Source organism: Podarcis raffonei, chromosome 8 (genome assembly GCF_027172205.1).
Source record: "Podarcis raffonei isolate rPodRaf1 chromosome 8, rPodRaf1.pri, whole genome shotgun sequence".
NCBI lineage: Eukaryota > Metazoa > Chordata > Lepidosauria > Squamata > Lacertidae > Podarcis > Podarcis raffonei.
The window spans coordinates 2514266-2534028 of record NC_070609.1 but is presented as its reverse complement, the minus strand read 5'-3'; the positions used below and the strand labels follow the sequence as shown (position 1 = coordinate 2534028).

General features: G+C 47.3%; 1 protein-coding gene across 2 annotated transcripts in view; it reads left to right on the top strand.

Moving 5' to 3' along the window:
* Positions 1-19763, top strand: part of SAMD4B (sterile alpha motif domain containing 4B) — a 33971-nt gene that overhangs the window by 3321 nt on the left and 10887 nt on the right. Inside the window, exons 2-7 of one of the 2 annotated variants that reach the window (XM_053397631.1) lie at positions 7500-7958; positions 11331-11813; positions 14068-14310; positions 16253-16374; positions 17559-17645; positions 19033-19342. In XM_053397631.1, coding sequence (XP_053253606.1) covers positions 7763-7958; positions 11331-11813; positions 14068-14310; positions 16253-16374; positions 17559-17645; positions 19033-19342 — 1441 coding nt within the window. In that variant the 5' untranslated portion in view covers positions 7500-7762. The remainder of the gene's footprint in view (positions 1-7499; positions 7959-11330; positions 11814-14067; positions 14311-16252; positions 16375-17558; positions 17646-19032; positions 19343-19763) is intronic. The other variant, XM_053397632.1, reaches the window with a different exon arrangement.

The window sequence follows — 19763 nt, the reverse complement described above, 5'->3', positions numbered from 1 at the left end:
TCAGTTTGAGTCTTGTGCTTTCTGAATTTCAAGGCTCAACGTACTGGGGCTTCCTCCCATCTTTCTTTTCAGCCATTTGTTCTGAATGGTTTCTAAGAGAGCTTTCTGTTTGTGTTGCTAAATCAATAAACTACAATGCTGGTCTCTCTGTATAGAAGTGGAAAGCTGTTTTGCCCTGCCTGAAGGAGATAAACTGATGGCAATACCTGAGGTGTGAAATATTAACTCCTGAAATAATCGCTTAACTTCTCTCCAACACATCTTGCTGTTTTCTTTGTATACCTTGGGATCACTGGTGGAAAGGGTTTGTGTATGGAAGAAAGTCTCTCTCTCTCTTTTTGTACTGTACTGTAATTGTGCTTTTTAGAACATTTATTTTCGGGTCTTCAAGTTAATGTTGCAAAGAGGGAACTTTAATGACTGCTATGACCAGGCCAAAGTTTCCCAAACTTTTGGTGATGGGTGCACTTTTTTTCCTTGATTGAAAATTGTAGGCATGCTTCTTTCTTTCACACATGTTACAAGTAAACCTTTTGAGGAGCCTTGTCTGCAATTGTGGGAGTCACTGGTGACAGTACAAACTATTAACACTAAGCATGATATATACTGGCAACCCTATTGTCAAAAGTTTCTTGCCTTATTGGTTGGTTGAACCTTGTGGTTCCATCCTTTGTGTTTTCCCCTCAGGCTTCCTATCTTGCATTTAACACTCTGTAACCAGATTTGTCAGGACAAGAGATAAGAAGGCTGAGATTCTGCCATTCTTCTGCCTGCCTAGAAACTGCAGCCAGAGAGCAAAAGCAGATTAAGAAACTTGGAAGGAGAGGTCACCTGTTACTGTAATGCTCTGTATCACTAGTAACGTGGTCTGTGTCCATGACAGCTGTGGATATGTAAGGGCCTGTCAAAAGACTTTATTTGGGGGAAAGCTTATCTGACTTGAAATATATTTTGTGATGTGCTGCTCTTGAGTATCCTTAGATTATAAAATGACCCATAAGTCTCATTCTGAACTGTCTATTGGAAACTTGTTCTGGACCCTGTTTTAAGGTGGGTGTGTCTCTTACCTGGCTTGCAAGAAGACCCAACTAGTGCAAAGGGAGTAAACTTTGCACTTCATAATTACCATATTTTTCGCTCTATAGGACACACTTTTTCCCCTCCAAAAATTAAGGGGAAATGTGTATGCATCCTATGGAGCGAATGCAGGCTCCTTGGCTTCAGCGATAGCAACGCAAAGCCTCTACAGTGCAGAGGGAGCACTCCCTCCGCGCTCCGGAGACTTCGCGTTGCGTTCGCTGAAGCCTTCGGAGCGCAGCGCGAGTTCCCGCTGTGCTCTGGAGGCTTCGGGTTCCTTTTGCTGAAGCCGGGAGAGCAAGACTCTCCTGGCTTCAGCAGAGAGGGAGAGCTGCGCAGCGCCCCTTCAGCCCAGCGGGAGGAGAAATGGAAGGGGCTCCGTTTCTCCTGCCGCTTTGCTGAAGGGGCGCTGAGCAGAGAGGGGGAGAATTTTTTTCTTGTTCTCCCCCTCTAAAACAAGGTGCGTCCTATGGTCGGGTGCATCCTATAGAGCGAAAAATACAGTAGTTGGGTTTTTAACTTCTGGGAGTTTTGCAAGGGTGTTGGAAATTGGGGTGAGTGCATGAGACGACGTAGGCGCTGAGGGCCATCATCCAGTTTCTCGTTCCATGAGCTGCTTTGCAGGCTTCATTACATGACAGGCTGGGATTGGCAAGTTTGTTTATCTTCTGGGCTTTCCATTCACTTGTCCTTCCTCTGCACGCTTCAGCTGTGAAGTCGTTTGCTTGCATGCGCTACCATAGAGAGTAATTGGTTTGTGTGTGTATATCAGTATTGGGCTAGGCTCTAGCAAAGCTTTTTGGTTACCAGGGCACTGGTAGCTTTGTGGGGAGGATACCCCAGAGTTATTTATGAATTTGCACAATGGCTAATTGTTTAAATTTATTATATGTTTTATGTATTATTGCTGTATACCGCTTTGATATTTTTCTTTACATGATAAAGTGGTATATAAATACTTTATTAAAAAAAACCAAACTTTGATTCCTAAAGCACAGGTAGGTAGGTAATAATTTAATAGTAATAATTTTATTATTTGCATGTTGCCCACCTGACTGGCTTTCCCCATCCCCTCTGGAAATCACCTGGAAAGGGTCACATGAACAAATAAAGGCTTGTCCACACTTTTGCTTGAACCATATTTTGATCATATTGTGTACCGATTAAGTCCTCCGGGTCCAAGAGCTTTTCTCATTGTTCCACGGCTGTGCCTTACGAAAGCTCAGTCTTACCTGCTGAATTGAAGCTTGGCTAAGCAGAATTGCTTTTTTTGGACTTTCCACGGGTCTGACAAGTAAGAGTGTGGATGAGCCCTAATTCAGGGAAAACCTTATTGCTCTGTTTTTGTGTGGGCTCCTTTCTGGCTGAGCAATATGTGAAAACTAAAGCTAGCCAAACTACGGATAGTAAAGCAGGGAGTCACCAAGGCTTCGGAGATTCTCCCTTCCCAGGCCAGTGTTCTTTCTTCCTAATGAGCCGTTCACCTTCACTGCTTTATTCTTTAGCACAGTTTTGGTCAGCTAGAAGTGCCAATACAGACCTGACTCTTCCTCTCAAGTCCCACCTGTTGCTGTGATCAAGAGCTGTAGTGTCACTGGCCTCTCGTGCACGAAATGGTGCCACACATCCTCCTGAGCCCTGAAACCTCATTTTGAATTGGTTCTTTTGCATTCTGGTTTAAAAGTCCTTTTTGTAGCTCTTGGCAGCCCTGTTCCCGCATTTTGATTGCTCAACTGTGAGAACCAGGGACGTGCTGGCCTTTTAAGATACCTGGATGTTTCAGGATCAGGGGCAGGTAGCCACCGGCCGCATAGGCTGCATCCTACGGCCTCTGTTCAATGGGTTGCCAGTTTGTTGGGGTAGCAGACTTCAGTTTCAGCATTACCCCTTTGGGGTTCAGAGAGAAAAGCTGCCACCAGCGCCGACTTGGATTCTTTGTGAAGAACATTTGTGCTGGGTTACTAGGATGGGGCTTATAATGTTCAGAGTTCTAACCCCAGATTCCTTATGCAGCTGAAACCCACTTTGGATCAAATCTATGCTTCCAGGTGCCATAAGAAAGCTACAGAGATAGCGCAGGATAGCGCGCACCCAGGAAATGATCTCTTTCAGCTTCTGCCTTCTGGAAGAAGGTACAGGGTTATAAAGACTAGGACTAGCCGCCTGAGAAACAGTTTCTACCCAAATGCGATTTTGGTTTTAAATGCAGTGTAAGGCGTCTCTATGGGAGTATATTGTATTTAAAAATGGGGTATCAGAGTTTTTAGGGGGCTAACCAGGTTGGGATAGCAGATTTGTTGGGTTTTGAATGTTTTATGTAGATTTTTCAATTTCGTTGTTCTGTATGGGACAATGACAATAAAGATTATTGTATCGTATCTTATACAGTGGTACCTCAGGTTACATACGCTTCAGGTTACAGACTCCGCTAACCCAGAAATAGTGCTTCAGGTTAAGAACTTTGCTTCAGGTTGAGAACAGAAATCGTGCTCCCGCGGCGCGGCAGCAGCAGGAGGCCCCATTAGCTAAAGTGGTGCTTCAGGTTAAGAACAGTTTCAGGTTAAGAACGGACCTCCGGAAGGAATTAAGTACTTAACCCGAGGTACCATTGTAAACCAAAAGCAAAACTCCTAGTACAGGCAGCGACCATTTCGTGTGGGATGAGGGTGTCTGTCCCTGGCCCCCGTTCTGCCCTCTTCCACGTCCCAAAGTACCCGTGCTTTGGCAATCATGCGACAGTTGGACGCTAAAATAGTCGCCACCTGTAGCTAGTACTGAAAGTTTTAGGCACAATTATCTACAGGAGTGGCTCCCAGTTGATGGTCCTCAGACTCCAGGAGATCTGTGCCACCATCCACATAGCAAAACCTACCATAGAGATGCCAACATTTTCCTTTTTTTAAAATATTTTTTATTAAGGATTTTCTTGTTTTACAGAAGTGTAGTGCCTCATATTTTTTCTTCTTCTTCCATGTAACATTTTTACAAATCCGTTTCATTTGTTGAGGCATTAGGGGGAGAAGAAAAAAGAAAGAAAAAAGAAAGGGGGGGTGGAGAGAGGGAAGATGGATGGGGGTGGGGTCGGGTGGCGGTGTTTCTATTATGTTTAATGTATGTAGAGTTTGGTGTCAGCGTTGCTTGTGTTGTTCACTTGTGTTCCTTTGGTGGTGAGAGAGGTTGGGGTTGGCCTAGGGTGTGATTGTTTGCTTGTGGTTGGCTGTGGTGATCTTTGTTTTCGTGTGTGAGTGGGGTGGGTGGGTGTTTTGGATCAGGTTAGCCATATTGATTTGTATGCTGTTGGTGGATTATTGTCATTGTCCTGTTGGGCTGTGTATGTGATAAAGGGGAGCCATACCGGGGTGAAGGCGTCTTCTTCTGTTTGTCCCCGTGTCAGTTTCAGTTTATTAGTTAATTTTTCTAGTAGGGCTGTTTCCCATACTATTTGGTACCATTGGTCCATGCTTACTCCTGACAGGTCTCTCCAGTGTCTGGTTATGGTGTTTCTGGCTGCTGAGAGCAGGTGGGTTATGAGTTCTTTGTGGTGAGATGCCAACATTTTCAAAAGTAGAGGGCCCATGGCTTGGCTTTTGAACAACAGGCGGTCCACTTAGCTAATCTGGAACCACTGCTCTACAGGGTTCGGGGAGAAATTGGATGCTAAAGCTTGCCTCATGGCTACTAGTCATGATGGCTAATACAAATGACCTCCAGGACCAGGGGGAGAACATGCCTCTGAATGCCATTTGCTGGGAGTTGCAGATGAGAGTGCTGTTGCACCCAGGTCCTCCTTTTGGGCTTCCCTTTGGAGTTCCTGGGTGGCAACTGCCAGAACAGGATGTTGGACTAGAACTAGATAGACCTTTCAATCTGATCCACCAAGACCCCTCTTATGTTCTTTAAGCTTGGGGCTGTTGCCATCATGAGTTCAGAAACTTTGGGGGTTTCCGAATCCTGTCTGGCTTGCAGAGCCGGTCAGAGCCCTGGTTGAGTGTTGATAATGTTTTCCCTCTTGGTGGACAGTGCCTGCAACAACAACAATTATTTTATTATTCATACCCTGCCCATCTGTCTGGGTTTCCCCAGCCACTCTGGGAGACTTACAGCACATTAAAAAATGTAGAACATATAGACATTAAAAATTTCCTGATACGGGATTGCCTTCGTATCAGGAAATTTATCAGGAGATAAACAACTATCTGACTTTTAGAAGACATCTGAAGGCAACCCCGTATCTGGAAATTTTTAATGTCTATTGACATTATATAATGTCTATTGATGGGAGGGTGTTCCACAAGGAGGGCGCCACTGCCGAGAAGGCCCTCTGCCTGGTTCCCTGTAACTTTGCTTCTCACAGTGGGGGAACTGCTAGAAGGCCCTTAGAGCTGGATCTCAGTGTCCAGGCTGAACAATGGCGGTGGAGACGCTCCTTCGGGTATACTGGGTTGAGGCCGTTGAGGCCCGCAAAGCAGTATTAGGCTCCAAGGTGTCAGAGCACAGAGAATAGTTCAGCCTGTCTTGCTCCCTGACCAGCGTCCGGATGGCTTTGCCAGCTTTTGGCACAGCCCCTTGCCCAGCTTTGGGTCTCTACCTGCAGACCCGAGCGGCTCCCTCCTCCACATTACGTAGCTGTGGGTGGCATTTGATGTGCCTCCTTCCTCCTCTGAAGGTATAATTGGGGCCAGCTGCCTTGCTGCTCCTCCAGACTTCTCCTGGTGGCTTTTCTTGGGGACGGCATTCGCTTTGGTTGGCTCTAATTATAGTGTCCAGAGGATAGAGGGATCCAGACAGCCATTTCCTCAGTCTCTCTCTCTCTCTTTTAGAGACAGATGCTCTCTCTTTATATAAGGGCTTTAATAGAAACAGGCTTCTCAACTGTTTCAACCCGAGGCAGTGCCCAGACGATGGGGAAAGCTGTGCTGTGCTCATGGATACAGCATTTTGTGCTCATGCCAGTTAGTTTTTAGGAAATTCGTTGGATTTTCCTTCTTGTGCTTTTTATCATTCGAAAGGCAGATAGTGAAATTATCCATAATTGGTTCTTTCCTCTGCACTGATATGCAGGAGGAGTCTGCTAACGGAGCTTTTATCCAGCAACACTGGCATTCTTTTGAATCCCCAGGCATTCAGTTATGTAATAGGTATGGGGGGGGTTGTGGGGGGGGAGTTACATGTGTCTTTGAGGTAACCCACTTTTCATCTTGCTTCTGACTCCTTTCAAGGCCTTTGGGCCAAGTCACTTTCAGGTGCTGCTGTTTCTTGCCTCGGGTCTTCAAGTTGAATGTCTCCTGCAGTATCATCAAAGTATATGCAGTCATACCTTGGGTTACAGACGCTTCAGGTTGCGTTTTTTCGAAAGTACCGGAATGTTTCGCCAGTTGCGCATGCGCAGAAGCGCTAGATTGTGCTTTGTCCATGCGCAGAAGCGCCGAATCGCAACCCGCACATGCGCAGATGCGCCACTGTGGGTTGCGAATGTGCATCCTGCACGGATCATGTTCACAACCTGAGCATCCACTGTATATAGTACTTCACGTGAGCAAGAATGATGGGGGAGGGGGTCTCTGCTCTGAGGACCTTCGAGTTTAAACTTCCATGGTACAGGGGGAATGAAATGGAAGAGGCCTCATTTCTGTAGGATTAGTGTGCACAAGTGGTTGGGTGTGAGGGGCTACTATTGTTTGGCTTTCCCTTGGTTGCCTTCAGAGCCAGCTGCGTATCCTTGGTCAGTGCCAGCCTTGACTTAACTGGTGTCCCAGTCCTGCTCAGAGGTCTCCAAAAGATCTTCTCTGGGCAAGAGCAGTACAGGGGTGGAAAAACGCCCCAGGCAAACCGAAGCAAATGCTTTGTGATCGTGGCCTAGGTTGGCATTCCTGGATTAGAAGGGTGCAAGAAGCGATTCCAAACCCGTAATTCCTGCATCGCAGTGGGTTGGGCTAGATGACCCTTGGGGTACCTTCCAACTGCACTTCTGTGATTCTGTGAAAGGGGCTCCACACTCTTTGAGTTCGCCGTCGTCATCACTCTGCATTTTGTAGTTCAAAACGTTGAGCCTTGTGTGAACTGTCCAAAGCAGTTGCCCCTGGACTCTACCTCCCAGAGACACTTCTGAATTTGAACTCTGGTACACCAGACCCAGGCCTAACATTTCCTTGAGTCAGTATTTTTTTTGGAACCAACTACTATGCCACTCTTCAATATGAATATTCTCAGGGAGCCTTTCACTATAATTAAAAAGTACCATTTTAAAAACAAATGCAAATGGGCCTGGGTGTTCCATTGTCACCACATTGTGTTGATAGACGGGAGTTTTTGAAAGCAGCGGATTGCATGGGGTTCTGTTTGCCCGGCATAATTTTGTAGGGTATAGACAAATATGGAGGTATGCAAAGATCCTCATCTTTGACTCTCGTTCTTTCTTACAGGGGGGTTCTGAGACATCCTGCTGAAGTGGAATAATCCCCAAAGAACCCAAAGAGCTTCGGAACAGCAAAGCCTCCCTTTCCATGCCATTCTGCTTCTCTGCTAACGGGAAAGTCGGTGTTCTGGTTTGTGGCCTTCCGCCGAGCCTCCAGACTTGAGCTTGAAACCATGTGAGGGGTCCTTCCCCCCTACCCCACCCCAAACCCTGGTGCTTCCTTGACCCCATTGTGGGTGAGTTGCTGCCGAACCCGAGGTGCCAGCCACCATGATGTTCCGGGACCAGGTGGGCATCCTTGCTGGCTGGTTCAAAGGTTGGAATGAATGTGAGCAGACGGTGGCCCTGCTGTCTCTCCTCAAGCGCATCTCTCGCACTCAAGCCCGCTTTCTGCAGCTGTGCCTGGAGCACTCGTTGGCAGATTGCACAGAGATCCACGTTCTGGAGTCAGAGGCCAACAGTGCAGGTAAGACAGCTCTTTTTTCCCTTTGGAGTTTACGCCTAACATCCTCACAGTCCGAATTGATTCAGACCATCAGCTTATGTGGCAATATTCCCACTAGTCCTTAATTGGGTTGGGCACACTCTGGTCACTCAACTCCAGAAGGGTTTTGTAGAGATGGGAAAGGTTCAGAGAAGGGTAACCAAAATGATTGAGGGGCAGAACGATGAAGAAGGGTGTTGCCAGCCCGATGGTGATGTTATGCGCTAAACCAGGTGTTCAGGCATCTCTGCTTCCTCGCGAAAGGTGAGTTACCTATCACAAAACGCGCCTGACTAATTTCGAACACTGATCACCTGGTATTCGTGTGAGCACAGCTCCAGTTAGCTGTGGTGTCTCAGAGCTGCTGTTTAGCAGATTCACAAAGAAGAGGTCCAATTCTTCAGGAAACTCCCCATGGCTAATGGCCGTTTCGAAGCAGCAAATTCCATAGATTAATTGTGTGTTGTGTTGTGTTAAAAGTACTTCTGACAGGTCTCAACCTATTGCCAGTCGTTTTTTATTAGGTGACTCGGCATTCTGATATTAAAGGAGGAGATAAAATTATGTACCCATTCCTTATTCATGAAGCTCTGTGATTCATCCCCTCGCCCCACTTCGTACACTGTGATAGATAGAAGACCTGCGTCTGCCCAGAGCATATGGTTTAGCTGCAGCTAAATCCGGCTCTGTGAGTGGGCCTCTCCGGTACACATGTTTGCAAATGCACGTTCTCTCTGATTCACACTCTGCATTTAAGTGCTCGCCTAAAAATTGCAAATGGGTCAAGGAGTCCCCCCCCCCAGTTTACTCGTGACTGAACACTGAGGAAAAGTAGACCTCCTATAACTAATCTTGGATAATTTGCAGATTAGGAGTGCATAATGCATGCACTTTGGGGGTGATCAGCCCGTGGCATCTGCCTCCTATTGCCGAACGCCTGATAAGGACCAAGTGTCCTCACAAGTTCTGCTGGATCTTGCTAAGCTGTGAGAACTCCATGCCACTCAGTTAAGCTCCATTCCCCAAGCACACGCACCCCCTTCACCACCCCCACCCTTGCAGCTGACACACACAAGCGCCTCCCTTGCAAAATGCAACTCCTACAGCTCTCTAATAATAGTGTAGCCCAAGATTAAGGCAAAAGGGAGAAACGAGGTTGAATTCACCGAATCTCTTTCGGAGGCTTCTGACGTAAAGCCAGGAGACAATTTGGAGCACCCTCAATCAACCTCCCCCCCACAAAAAATAAAGCCCTCCAGATGCTTTGGACTACAAGTCCCAGCAGCCCCAGCCAGGTGGCTGCTGGGAGCTGTAGTCGGAAACATTTGGAGGGCTTCAACTTGGGGAAGGTGGTCCTAAGAAGAGCCTGCTTTTGTCTGCAGAAGAGCTTTCTCCTGCAAGTTCTGAAAATCTCAGAAGCCTGCTCCGAAGTAACCAAGAGCAGGGCTTTTACTGTAGCTGCTCCTGTTCTGTGGAACAGTATCTCTGTCTATACCAGGCACCCCCAAACTCAGCCCTCTAGATGTTTCAGGACTACAACTCCCATCATCCCTAGCTAACAGGACCAATGGTCAGGGATGATGGGAATTATAGTCTCAAAACATCTGGAGGGCCGTGTTTGGTGAGGCCTGGTCTACACACTCCAGAAACAATTGAAGGTGCTTTCGTTCAAATATAAGGATGTAAGGTGAGCCTGCAGGATCAGGCCAATGGCCTAACTAGTTCAGCATCCTGTTCTCACAGTGGCCAACCAGATGGCCCATTGGAGAACGCGTTGGCAGGATCCGAGCACTCTTTCCTCACCTGTGGCTTCCAGCATCACTGTCTGGAAAACACCACAATGGTACTATGTAAATTGATTCATTTGTTCGTTTTATTTTATGCTGCCTTTCCGCACACACAAAATCGTGCTCAAAGCAGCTTACAACAAAGAAAAATAGGAATGCATTTCAAACAAACACTACGAAAACTTATTACAGGCAGCCACTTGTTTACACACATTCAGTATGATTGTGCGTGCATGTATTGTGCCGAACCCAGACGTGACCTGAAAATGTCATAAAGACATCGCTGAAAGGGAGGGTGCGGAACGGGGTCTTTGCAGGCTTTTTCAGTGGGTTTCAGTTATACACAATTATACCGATGTGCTCCGTGCCTCGGAACATAACCCCTGCGTAAACAAGGGGCTGCCTGTAGTATTATGGTTTTCTTTATTAAATTTGTATGCTACCCTTCTCAGGGCAGTTCACAACAGAAAATTACAATAATAACCCATTTTACAATAGCACAGCGAAACAAAAATATAATAACTTAAAAAAAACCCCACATTTCAGTACAGTGGTACCTCATGATAGGCACACCTCCTAAAAAAACAACAACCAGAAGCTTTTCTTTTGGGAATTAAAGGGACAGAACTACCTAAAATGTATAGAAACTATAGAAACTTGCAGAAACATATTCATGTATGCAACTACAGCAGCAAGAACTGTTACTGGTCCCAAAATGGAAAGAAGCATAAGTCCCAGTAAAGGAAGAATGGATACGATGGAAATAGGCAGAAATAGCGAAAGTTACCGGAAAATCAAGATAACAATTTTTTAATAAAAGAATGGAAATGGTTTATTGAATATTTACAGATAAATTAGAAACAGATAAAAACATTGACAGTCATTGTAACAACCTGCAATTTTATAAGAGTATATATTTAAAGAAGATGAATAAATGAGTAAATTAAGTTAATTTGGATATGCAGAAGATAATAAAAACAAGTTTAAGGAACCGCAGAAAGAGGGGGATGGAAGTCAAGTTTTGAAATGTCAAAATTAGTGACATGTATAAAACTAGTGAAATGTATAAACTTGAAATGTATGTATGTATGTATGTATGTATGTATGTACAGTGGTACCTCGGGTTAAGTACTTAATTGGTTCCGGAGGTCCGTTCTTAACCTGAAACTGTTCTTAACCTGAAGCACCACTTTAGCTAATGGGGCCTCCCGCTGCGCCGCCGGAGCACGATTTCTGTTCTCATCCTGAAGCAAAGTTCTTAACCTGAAGCACTGTTTATGGGCTAACGGAGTCTGTAACCTGAAGCGTATGTAACCTGAGGTACCACTGTATGTATGTATGTATGTATGTATGTATGTATGTATGTTTGTATGTATGTATGTATGTATGTATAAATAAATAAATAAATAAAATGGAAGAAAGCACATAATCAAAATGAAAACAGCAATAAGCCCCCCAGCACATTTGAAGAGGGCATAGGATGTCAATCAAATCAACTGAAATCAATCAATCGTCCCCAGCAGCCCCAGATATTCTCTTGTCTTGCCTCTCTCTCTCACCCCAACAGCTGTCATCAGTCAGTGGCACCAAGAGCCCAAGGACAAAGTAGTCTCCCTGCTCCTCTCCCACCTGCCTCTCCTCCAGCCTGGCAACACGGACGCCAAGTCCGAGTACATGAAGCTCTTGCAGAAGGTGCTGGCGTACTCCATCGAGAGCAACCTCTTCATCGAGGAGAGCCGGCAGCTCCTCTCCTACGCCCTCATCCACCCGGCCACCACGCTGGACGACCGCAACTCCCTGGCCCTGTGGCTCAACCACCTGGAGGAACGCCTCTCCAGCGGCTACTCAGGCCAGAGCAGGGGGCGGCCCGACACGGCCTACCACTCGCGCCAGGGCTCGGACGAGTGGCAGGGCCCCGTGGACACGGGCCTCGGAGACCTGGGGCACGGCTGGCAGGAGAAGCCGCCGCGGGAAAATGGGCACATGTCCTTCCATTCCTCTGGATCCGTGCCGTCGGCCATCAACAGTATTGGGAGCAACGCAAACACAGGTGCGGAAGGGAGGGTGAGGAGGGTCTGTGAAACAGGCGCCATCTTGCTTGGGAGGGTGACGGGGGTGTTTTCTTGCAAAAAAATCTAAAATTTGTGTCTTGGGACATAGAAGACCTTCCCGATACACTAAGGTAGGTTCTTGCCCCACCGTAGCAGTTCCCTCAGGAGCAGCCTTTCTGGAAGAATATCTCTGCTGCTCTAAAAGCTTGCCCCTGGAAGGAGCTAACCAATTCTGATTAGCTTGGAAATTAACCATGTATTTCCCAATTTTTGGTGAAACGTCTTGGAAATAAACTGAGCTGTCTGTCTCGAGCCAGAGGGAGCTCCCTCATCTCTGGGAGGAATCTGTCTGTTGATATCAAAAGCTGTGTGTCTTGATTTCCTATGCCAGAGCTAAGAAAACATTTCAGATTTGTAGGCACTGCAAAGGACTGTGTGAAACTTCTTTGTTCGGGTGATCCTTGAGGTCTAGTCAGCCAGTTGGGTCGTTCCAGTTCGTTGCCTGAACATCATCATTATTATTATTTATTACAGTGGTGCCCCGCAAGACGAATGCCTCGCAAGACGAAAAACTCGCTAGACGAAAGGGTTTTCCGTTTTTTGAGTCGTTCCGCAAGACGAATTTCCCCATGGGCTTGCTTCGCAAGACAAAACGTCTTGCGAGTTCTTGCGAGTTTGTTTCCTTTTTCTTAAAGCCGCTAAGCCGTTAATAGCCGCTAATAGCCGCTAAGCCGTTAATAGCCACTAAGCCGCTAATAGCCGTGCTTCGCAAGACGAAAAAACCGCAAGACGAAGAGACTCGTGGAATGGATTAATTTCGTCTTGCGAGGCACCACTGTAAATGTATGCTTGTTTTGCCATGTCTACTCAAAGCAACTTACCAGAAAAGAAAATACATTAAAGCATTCCACCTACTCTAAAAGACCATAGACAGCTAAAAACCAAAGGTCTGGTTAAAAAGTAATGAATTTGCCTGGTGCCTGAATACATAATCATCATCATTATTATTATTATAATACCCCACCTATCTGGGTGGCTTCCAACAGATATGAAAACATAATAAAACATCAGACATTAAAAGCTTCCCTATACAGGTCTGCCTTCAGAGGTCTCCTGGAAGACGTATAGTTGTTTATCTCTGACATCTGGCAGGAGGGCATTCCACAGGGTGGCACCAGTGCCGAGAAGGCCCTCTGCCTGGTTCCCCGTAACCTCAGTGTCTAGGCTGGATGGTATGGGGTGGAGACGCTCCTTCAGATATACAGGGCTGAAGCCGTTTAGGGCTTTAAAGGTCAGCTCCAACACTTTGAATTGTTCTTGGTATACATTGATGGTGCCAGGTGAGCTTCCCTGGGGAAAGCATTCCACAAATGGGGAGCCACCACTGAAAAGCTGCTGCCACCCTCCGAACCTTCCATATAGGGGGCACACGACGAAGGACCTCAGAAGACGAATTGGTGGTTCTCGGTGTATTCCTCCTCAAACTTCCTTCTGGTCAGGTTCACCCAGAACCTACATTCTGGGTAATACAGCCACTCGACAGGTACAGAATTTGTAAAAACAAAAAAATTATTTCCTTCCAGTAGCACCTTAAAGACCAACTAAGTTAGTTCTTGGTATGAGCTTTCGTGTGCATGCACACTTCTTCAGATACACTGAAACAGAAGTTGCCAGATCCTTCTATATAGTGAGAAGGTGGGGAGGGGTATTACTCAGAAGGGTGGAAAAAGCAAGGGGTGAGAAGGTGAAAAATGGCTTTGTCATGTATAATGAGATAAGAATCCAATGTCTTTGTTCAGACCAGGTCTCTCCATGGTTTTAAGTTTGGTAATGAGTTGCAACTAACTTTTTCCTGTAAGACCTATTGCAGTCGTTAAGAGTCGTCAACAGGCTCATCACAGCTATCTGCCAATCACCCATTCCCACCACCCTTCTGAGTAATACCCCTCCCCACCTTCTCACTATATAGAGGGATCTGGCAACTTCTGTTTCAGTGTATCTGAAGAAGTGTGCATGCACACGAAAGCTCATACCAAGAACTAACTTAGTTGGTGTTTAAGGTGCTACTGGAAGGAAAAAAAATTTTTTGTTTTGACTATGGCAGACCAACACGGCTACCTTTCTGTAACTAGAATTTGTAAACTTTTCTTCGTCCTGAAATCTCTCCTAAGCTGCTGAAGGCTTCCTGATGATTTTGCGGCCGAGTGTGGGGCCATTGTCGGCAGGTCCTAACCATCTCTTCCCTCCTTCCAGCTCTCCCCTGCCAAATCCACCCCAGCCCGCTGAAGCGCTCCATGTCCCTCATTCCCACCAGCCAGCAGGTCCCCAGCGAGTGGATGAGCGTGGACGAGATGGGCGCCCGGCCAGCCTTCATCCCCGGCGGGGAGCACGCTCCCCTCTCGCCCCAGAGCAGCGTGGCCTCATCGGGCAGCGAGCAGACGGAGGAGCAGTCTGGCAGCCGAAACACCTTCCAGGAGGAGGGAAGCGGCATGAAAGGTACTTCGGGAGGGGGAGGGTGCGGCTGGACTCGACAGCCACTTTGGCGGACTGCGGTTCTGTCCTCCTGGGTCAGAGACTGGTCTCAAAGATGAATGCCGGTCCCCAAACCGCAGGAAACCCCGTTCTACCAAATCGGCTTGATTCGATTTAATATTTGTACAGTGGTACCTCTGGATGCGAACGGGATCCGTTCCGGAGCACCGTTCGCATCCAGAAGCGAACGCAACCCGCATCTGCGCATGAGCGGGTTGCAGTTCGGCGCTCCCGTGCATGCATGTGATGTCATTTTGAGCGTCTGCGCATGCGCAAGTGGCAAAACCCGGAAGTAACTGTTACGAATTCAACAGTAACACACTCAGTTACTTCCGGGTCACCGCAGAGCGCAGCCCGAAAACATTCATCCCAAAGCTACTTCAACCCTTGGTATGACTGTATTCCGCTTTTCCAACAGCAAATGTTGAGCTCAGAGCGGCTCACAACAATCGCCGTAGCATTAAAAACATTGCAGCTGCTGTAATATCAAACACAGAAATAATAATAATAATTTATTATTTATACCCCGCCCATCTGGCTGAGTTTCCCCAGCCACTCCGGGCGGCTCCCAATCAAGTGTTAAAAACAGTACAGCGTTAAATATTTAAAACTTCCCTGAACAGGGCTGCCTTCAGATGTCTTTTAAAGAGAAGATAGCTGCTTATTTCCTTCACATCTGAAGGGAGGGTGTTCCACAGGGCGGGCGCCACTACCGAGAAGGCCCTGTGCCTGGTTCCCTGTAACCTCACTTCTCGCAATGAGGGAATTGCCAGAAGGCCCTCGGAGCTGGACCTCAGTGACTGGGCTGAACGATGGGAGTGGAGACGCTCCTTCAGGTATACAGGAAACATAGAAATAGAGTCAAACCGGTAGAGCATGAGACTCAGGCTTGTGGGTTCGAGCCCCACGTTGGGCAAAGGACTCCTGCATTGCAGGGGGTTGGACTGAATGACCTTTGTGGTCCCTTCCAGCTCCACGATTCAACAATTCTTACAAAAGCATCAAAACAATGCAGTTACAGTAATTCAAAATGTTGGAAAGAGCTGCTGAGCACCAGCCCTGATAACGGGATTTGAGGATTCTGCAAAAGGAGTCCTCAGACGTGTATGTGTAGCTGCATCTTTGAGCAGTCCATTCCGTCCCCCTCAAACTTTGTAAAATGGCACAAATGCCCATTCTCTTCAGTCCCTCTTGGCTTGCCATGTTCTTGTGCCCAGGAAGCTCAGGAGGAATCACTTGCCTGGCCTGTATGTGTAAGTTAAATACAGACACACCTCTTGCCGGTTCAGCCCCAGGTCGAGGCAGCTGAGTCTCCAGCAGTCAGAGACTTGATTGTCCCAATGGGAGTCGCAAACATATGCTTAGCCTTGGCCCCTCCTGTAGACCCTGTTACCTGGGAAACGTCCTTTTGTTTAAAAGGCTCTGCTATGCCGATAGACATAGTCCTGACCAAGGGCGGTAAGAACACTCCCCATTCTGAGGTGTCTCATTGCTGGGACAGTTCCCTGGCACTCAGTTTTTTACTGCTCTTTGGCTGTGCTGGACAGCCTTCCCCAACTCGTTGCCCTTCAGGTGCCTGGTCATCCCTGACCATTGGCCGTGCAGGATGAGGCCAGCGGGAGTTCATTCTACTCCTCCTTTCAAAAGGGAGACCAAGATGGCTTTCAGCACAAGAAAACACCCCCCGAAAGACCTTAAAATATTTTTAAAACATTTCAGTTTTCAATCAACATAAAACGACATGGTTTATAAGTTTTATTAATACACATGGTTCAGGCAGCTTCGCTTCTGTTACGCCGCGAGGGCCTGACCAAATACAGTTTGCCTAGATTCCACACTCCGTGATATTGGCTCACTCACAAGGCTGTCCCCCAAAGGTGTCTTACCTCTCGACCGCTCTCCGCAGATGTCCCCTCGTGGCTGAAGAGTCTTCGCCTCCACAAATATGCAGCCCTCTTCTCCCAGATGACCTACGAAGAGATGATGACCCTCACAGAGCAACATCTGGAGTCGCAGGTACTGCACAAGGTGCTTAAACCAGAGTCCTGGGGGCAGCTGGGGGCGACTGCTTTGCAAGTGGGGGAGGCTGGGGAAAGAAAGCATTTCTAGAGTTAATCCTGTGCCACCAGGCTGTTGGAAGACCAGGGGCCCTTTGGGTTTCTGAGAAGCTATTACTATTATTATTATTATTATTATTATTATTATTATTATTATTACTACTACTACTACTACTACTAAAGGTAAAGGTAAAGGTACCCCTGCCCGTACGGGCCAGTCTTGCCAGACTCTAGGGTTGTGCGCTCATCTCACTCTAGAGGCCAGGAGCCAGCGCTGTCTGGAGACACTTCCGGGTCACGTGGCCAGCGTGACAAGCTGCATCTGGCGAGCCAGCGCAGCACACGGAACGCCGTTTACCTTCCCGCCAGTAAGCGGTCCCTATTTATCTACTTGCACCCGGGGGTGCTTTCGAACTGCTAGGTGGGCAGGCGCTGGGACCGAACGACGGGAGCGCACCCCGCTGCGGGGATTCGAACCGCCGACCATGCGATTGGCAAGTCCTAGGCGCTGAGGTTTTACCCACAGCGCCACCCGCGTCCCTATTATTACTACTACTATTTATTAAATTTGTATAACTCCCTATACCCACAGGTCTCAGGGCGGTTCACAACACTATCCGCATGCCTTTAAGCCTTTCCTTACAACTTTGAGGACTGCCACCCGCAAAGGAAAGCTTAGAGGCTTAGGAGTTTTTCATGCAGCATGACATTGCTATGCTCACGCATGCTTAGGGCTTCTGTGGCTGTTTTGTAAAGGCGGATATTGCTTGAGACCATCCATTCCCCCCCCCTTTTTCATTTTTTTTAATTAATTTTCCAAATTTATAACTAACAAGAAAACATTACAATATAAAAACAAACAAACAAACATTTATCCTCACTCATAAAATCCCAATTTTGTTATCATTGTTAAATGACTTCCTTGAATCCCCCTAGCTTGAGTTTCCGTATAGGTCATTGTAGCAGTTTTCCAATACTCCTTTCAAATAAAATTAACTTAGTCGATTAACATCTGTCTTTCTTTTCAAATTGTCTTGAGACCATCCATTCTTGGGGGGCTGCTGCGCATTTTCAAACACACTTCTTCCTCCGAGGGCTGGGCGGCAGCTGCCTCTGCTGGTGGGTATTTCAGCTGTCCCTCTTTTCCCTGACCAGAACGTCACCAAAGGAGCGAGGCACAAAATCGCCTTGAGCATCCAGAAGCTGCGGGAGAGGCAGAGCGTCCTGAAGTCTCTGGAGAAGGTAAGAGAGCCAGCTGAAGGTGGAGACTTTGCTACTGAGAGGCCGGGCTGGGCTTCCGAGGGTCTCGTAAGCTTAACGGTACCAGTAACTCACAGCTGATGCACATTTTAACCCGTGTGATTTCAACTTGATGTGGTTGAAATCGTGCAGATTTAAATACATGGAAGGCAGAAAACTCAAAAGCTCTTTTTGCACAGGGTTTTCCCCTAATAGCTCTCTGTCTTGCTTGCGGTTATGGGGTGCTTCCAAGGGGGTGGTCCGATGTGTAGGTGCCATCCCCAGAACGTAACCCCCTCTTGGGTGTGAGTTTCCTGTATGAAATGGAACAGAATTGTCATTTGAGTATCCTGAAGCTGTGGGAAAGACAGAGTGTCTAAAATAGGAGCTAAGTGCGTCCAAAATCTGATTTAGAATAACAGTGTAACTAAATCATCATCATCACCATCAACAGTGTTATTTACGGGGTGCACAGGGGTACACATACCCCTCAACATTTTGTGAATCTAAGTTTGGCCTCATTGAGGGGGCAGTATTTCAAAAGGAGTAGGAAAATGAGAGCACTCCTAAACATTTGTTTCAGAAAAAAAGCACTAATAATAATTTGTATATACTGGTAGGTCTCAGGGTGGTTCACAACATAAAGTTACAATATATGAAGCACAAAATACATAATAAAAATTATTCAAAGCACAAACTACATAATAAAAATAATGAAAACATATTAAAAATAATAAAAAACAATTAAAAATACGAATGTATACACACTAATAAACAATATGGATGTCAGGGAAGAGTTAGAGTTAGAAGATTCCAGTTTCCCAGAGGGAGAAAGCATTCCCCAAGGGGGGGAGGAAAGCAGTGAACCTAATAGAAGGGAGCAAGAGGAACAACAGGGAGGGACTGGCTGTTCCCAGGAAAGGCAAGGGTTGAGTTCTAGCTCAGATTTGGAGGAGGGGAGATACAAGCCAGCTCTAGCCAGGAGGGTAGGAAAAAGAGCGTGCAAACGAAGGGAAAGGCGCCTTCGCCATTTTGAGGGTGGCTGGTCATGGAGAAGCAGAGCTCAGAAGGTATCTGAAAGAAGTGACTCTGAGGAATAATATTTAAGAACCGTTTATAAGATTGTTTTGTTAATACGCCATAAAAAGTTATAAAAGAACAAGAAGCGTTTGTGTGGTGATCTGAAGAGGACAACGACCAGTCCTGACAATGCCTCCCAACGAAAGTCCCTAAACGATACTCTAGTCCACAAGTACGGAAATCCAAATTAACTTCGACAAAAGCTCATTTCCCTTAATGCTTCCAGCCGCTCCTCCTCCATCTCCCCCGCCAAAAAATTCCCCTCTTCAAGTTCTCCTTTTTCTCTCCTCCTCCCCCTCCCCCCCCGCAGGACATCTTGGAAGGTGGGAACCTGTGGAACGCCCTCCAGGAACTGCAGCAGATCATCATCACCCCCATCAAAGCCTTCCACGCCCTGCAGGCCATGGCAGCCTCCAAGGAGAGCCAGCAGCAGCTGCCAGCAGAGCAGCACGGAGCCACCAAGCTGTGTCTGGACAAGAGCGGCAACCCTTCCGAGGACAAGGACCCGGCCACCGACACCTTCCTGCCCCCGACAGGCTCCCCTTGCGACGGGGAGTCAGGGGCAGCACCCATTGCTGAGGGGGACATTGCAGGGCAGTTCACCCGGGTGATGGGCAAAGGTGAGGGCTCCGGGTTGCCACCAGGTCTAAAGCGGTAGGATGCGCGCCGCCCAGTCAACCCTCTTAACACCTCATGGTCCCTCTTAGGTTTAGCGTTGGTCTTTTGAAATGGCCGGGTCTCCGTGCTAACACTGCTTTAGTCCGTCGGCCTGCAGGGCCTCTTGCCCCAGGGCCCCCAAAGTTAAAATGGACATGCAGACCCCTCCAGTTTCCAAAGACCAAGGGGGCGGCCACCTGTGCGATGGGTGAGTAATCTGAAACTTAGCAGCAGGGCTCCTTGCCTCTCTCGCCCTGATCTGGCCACTGTGATCCACGCAACAGTCACCTCCAGACTGGATTATTGTAACTCACTCTACGTGGGGCTGCCCTTGAGACTGACCCAGAAACTCCAGCGGGTGCAGAACGCCACGGCGAGACTCCT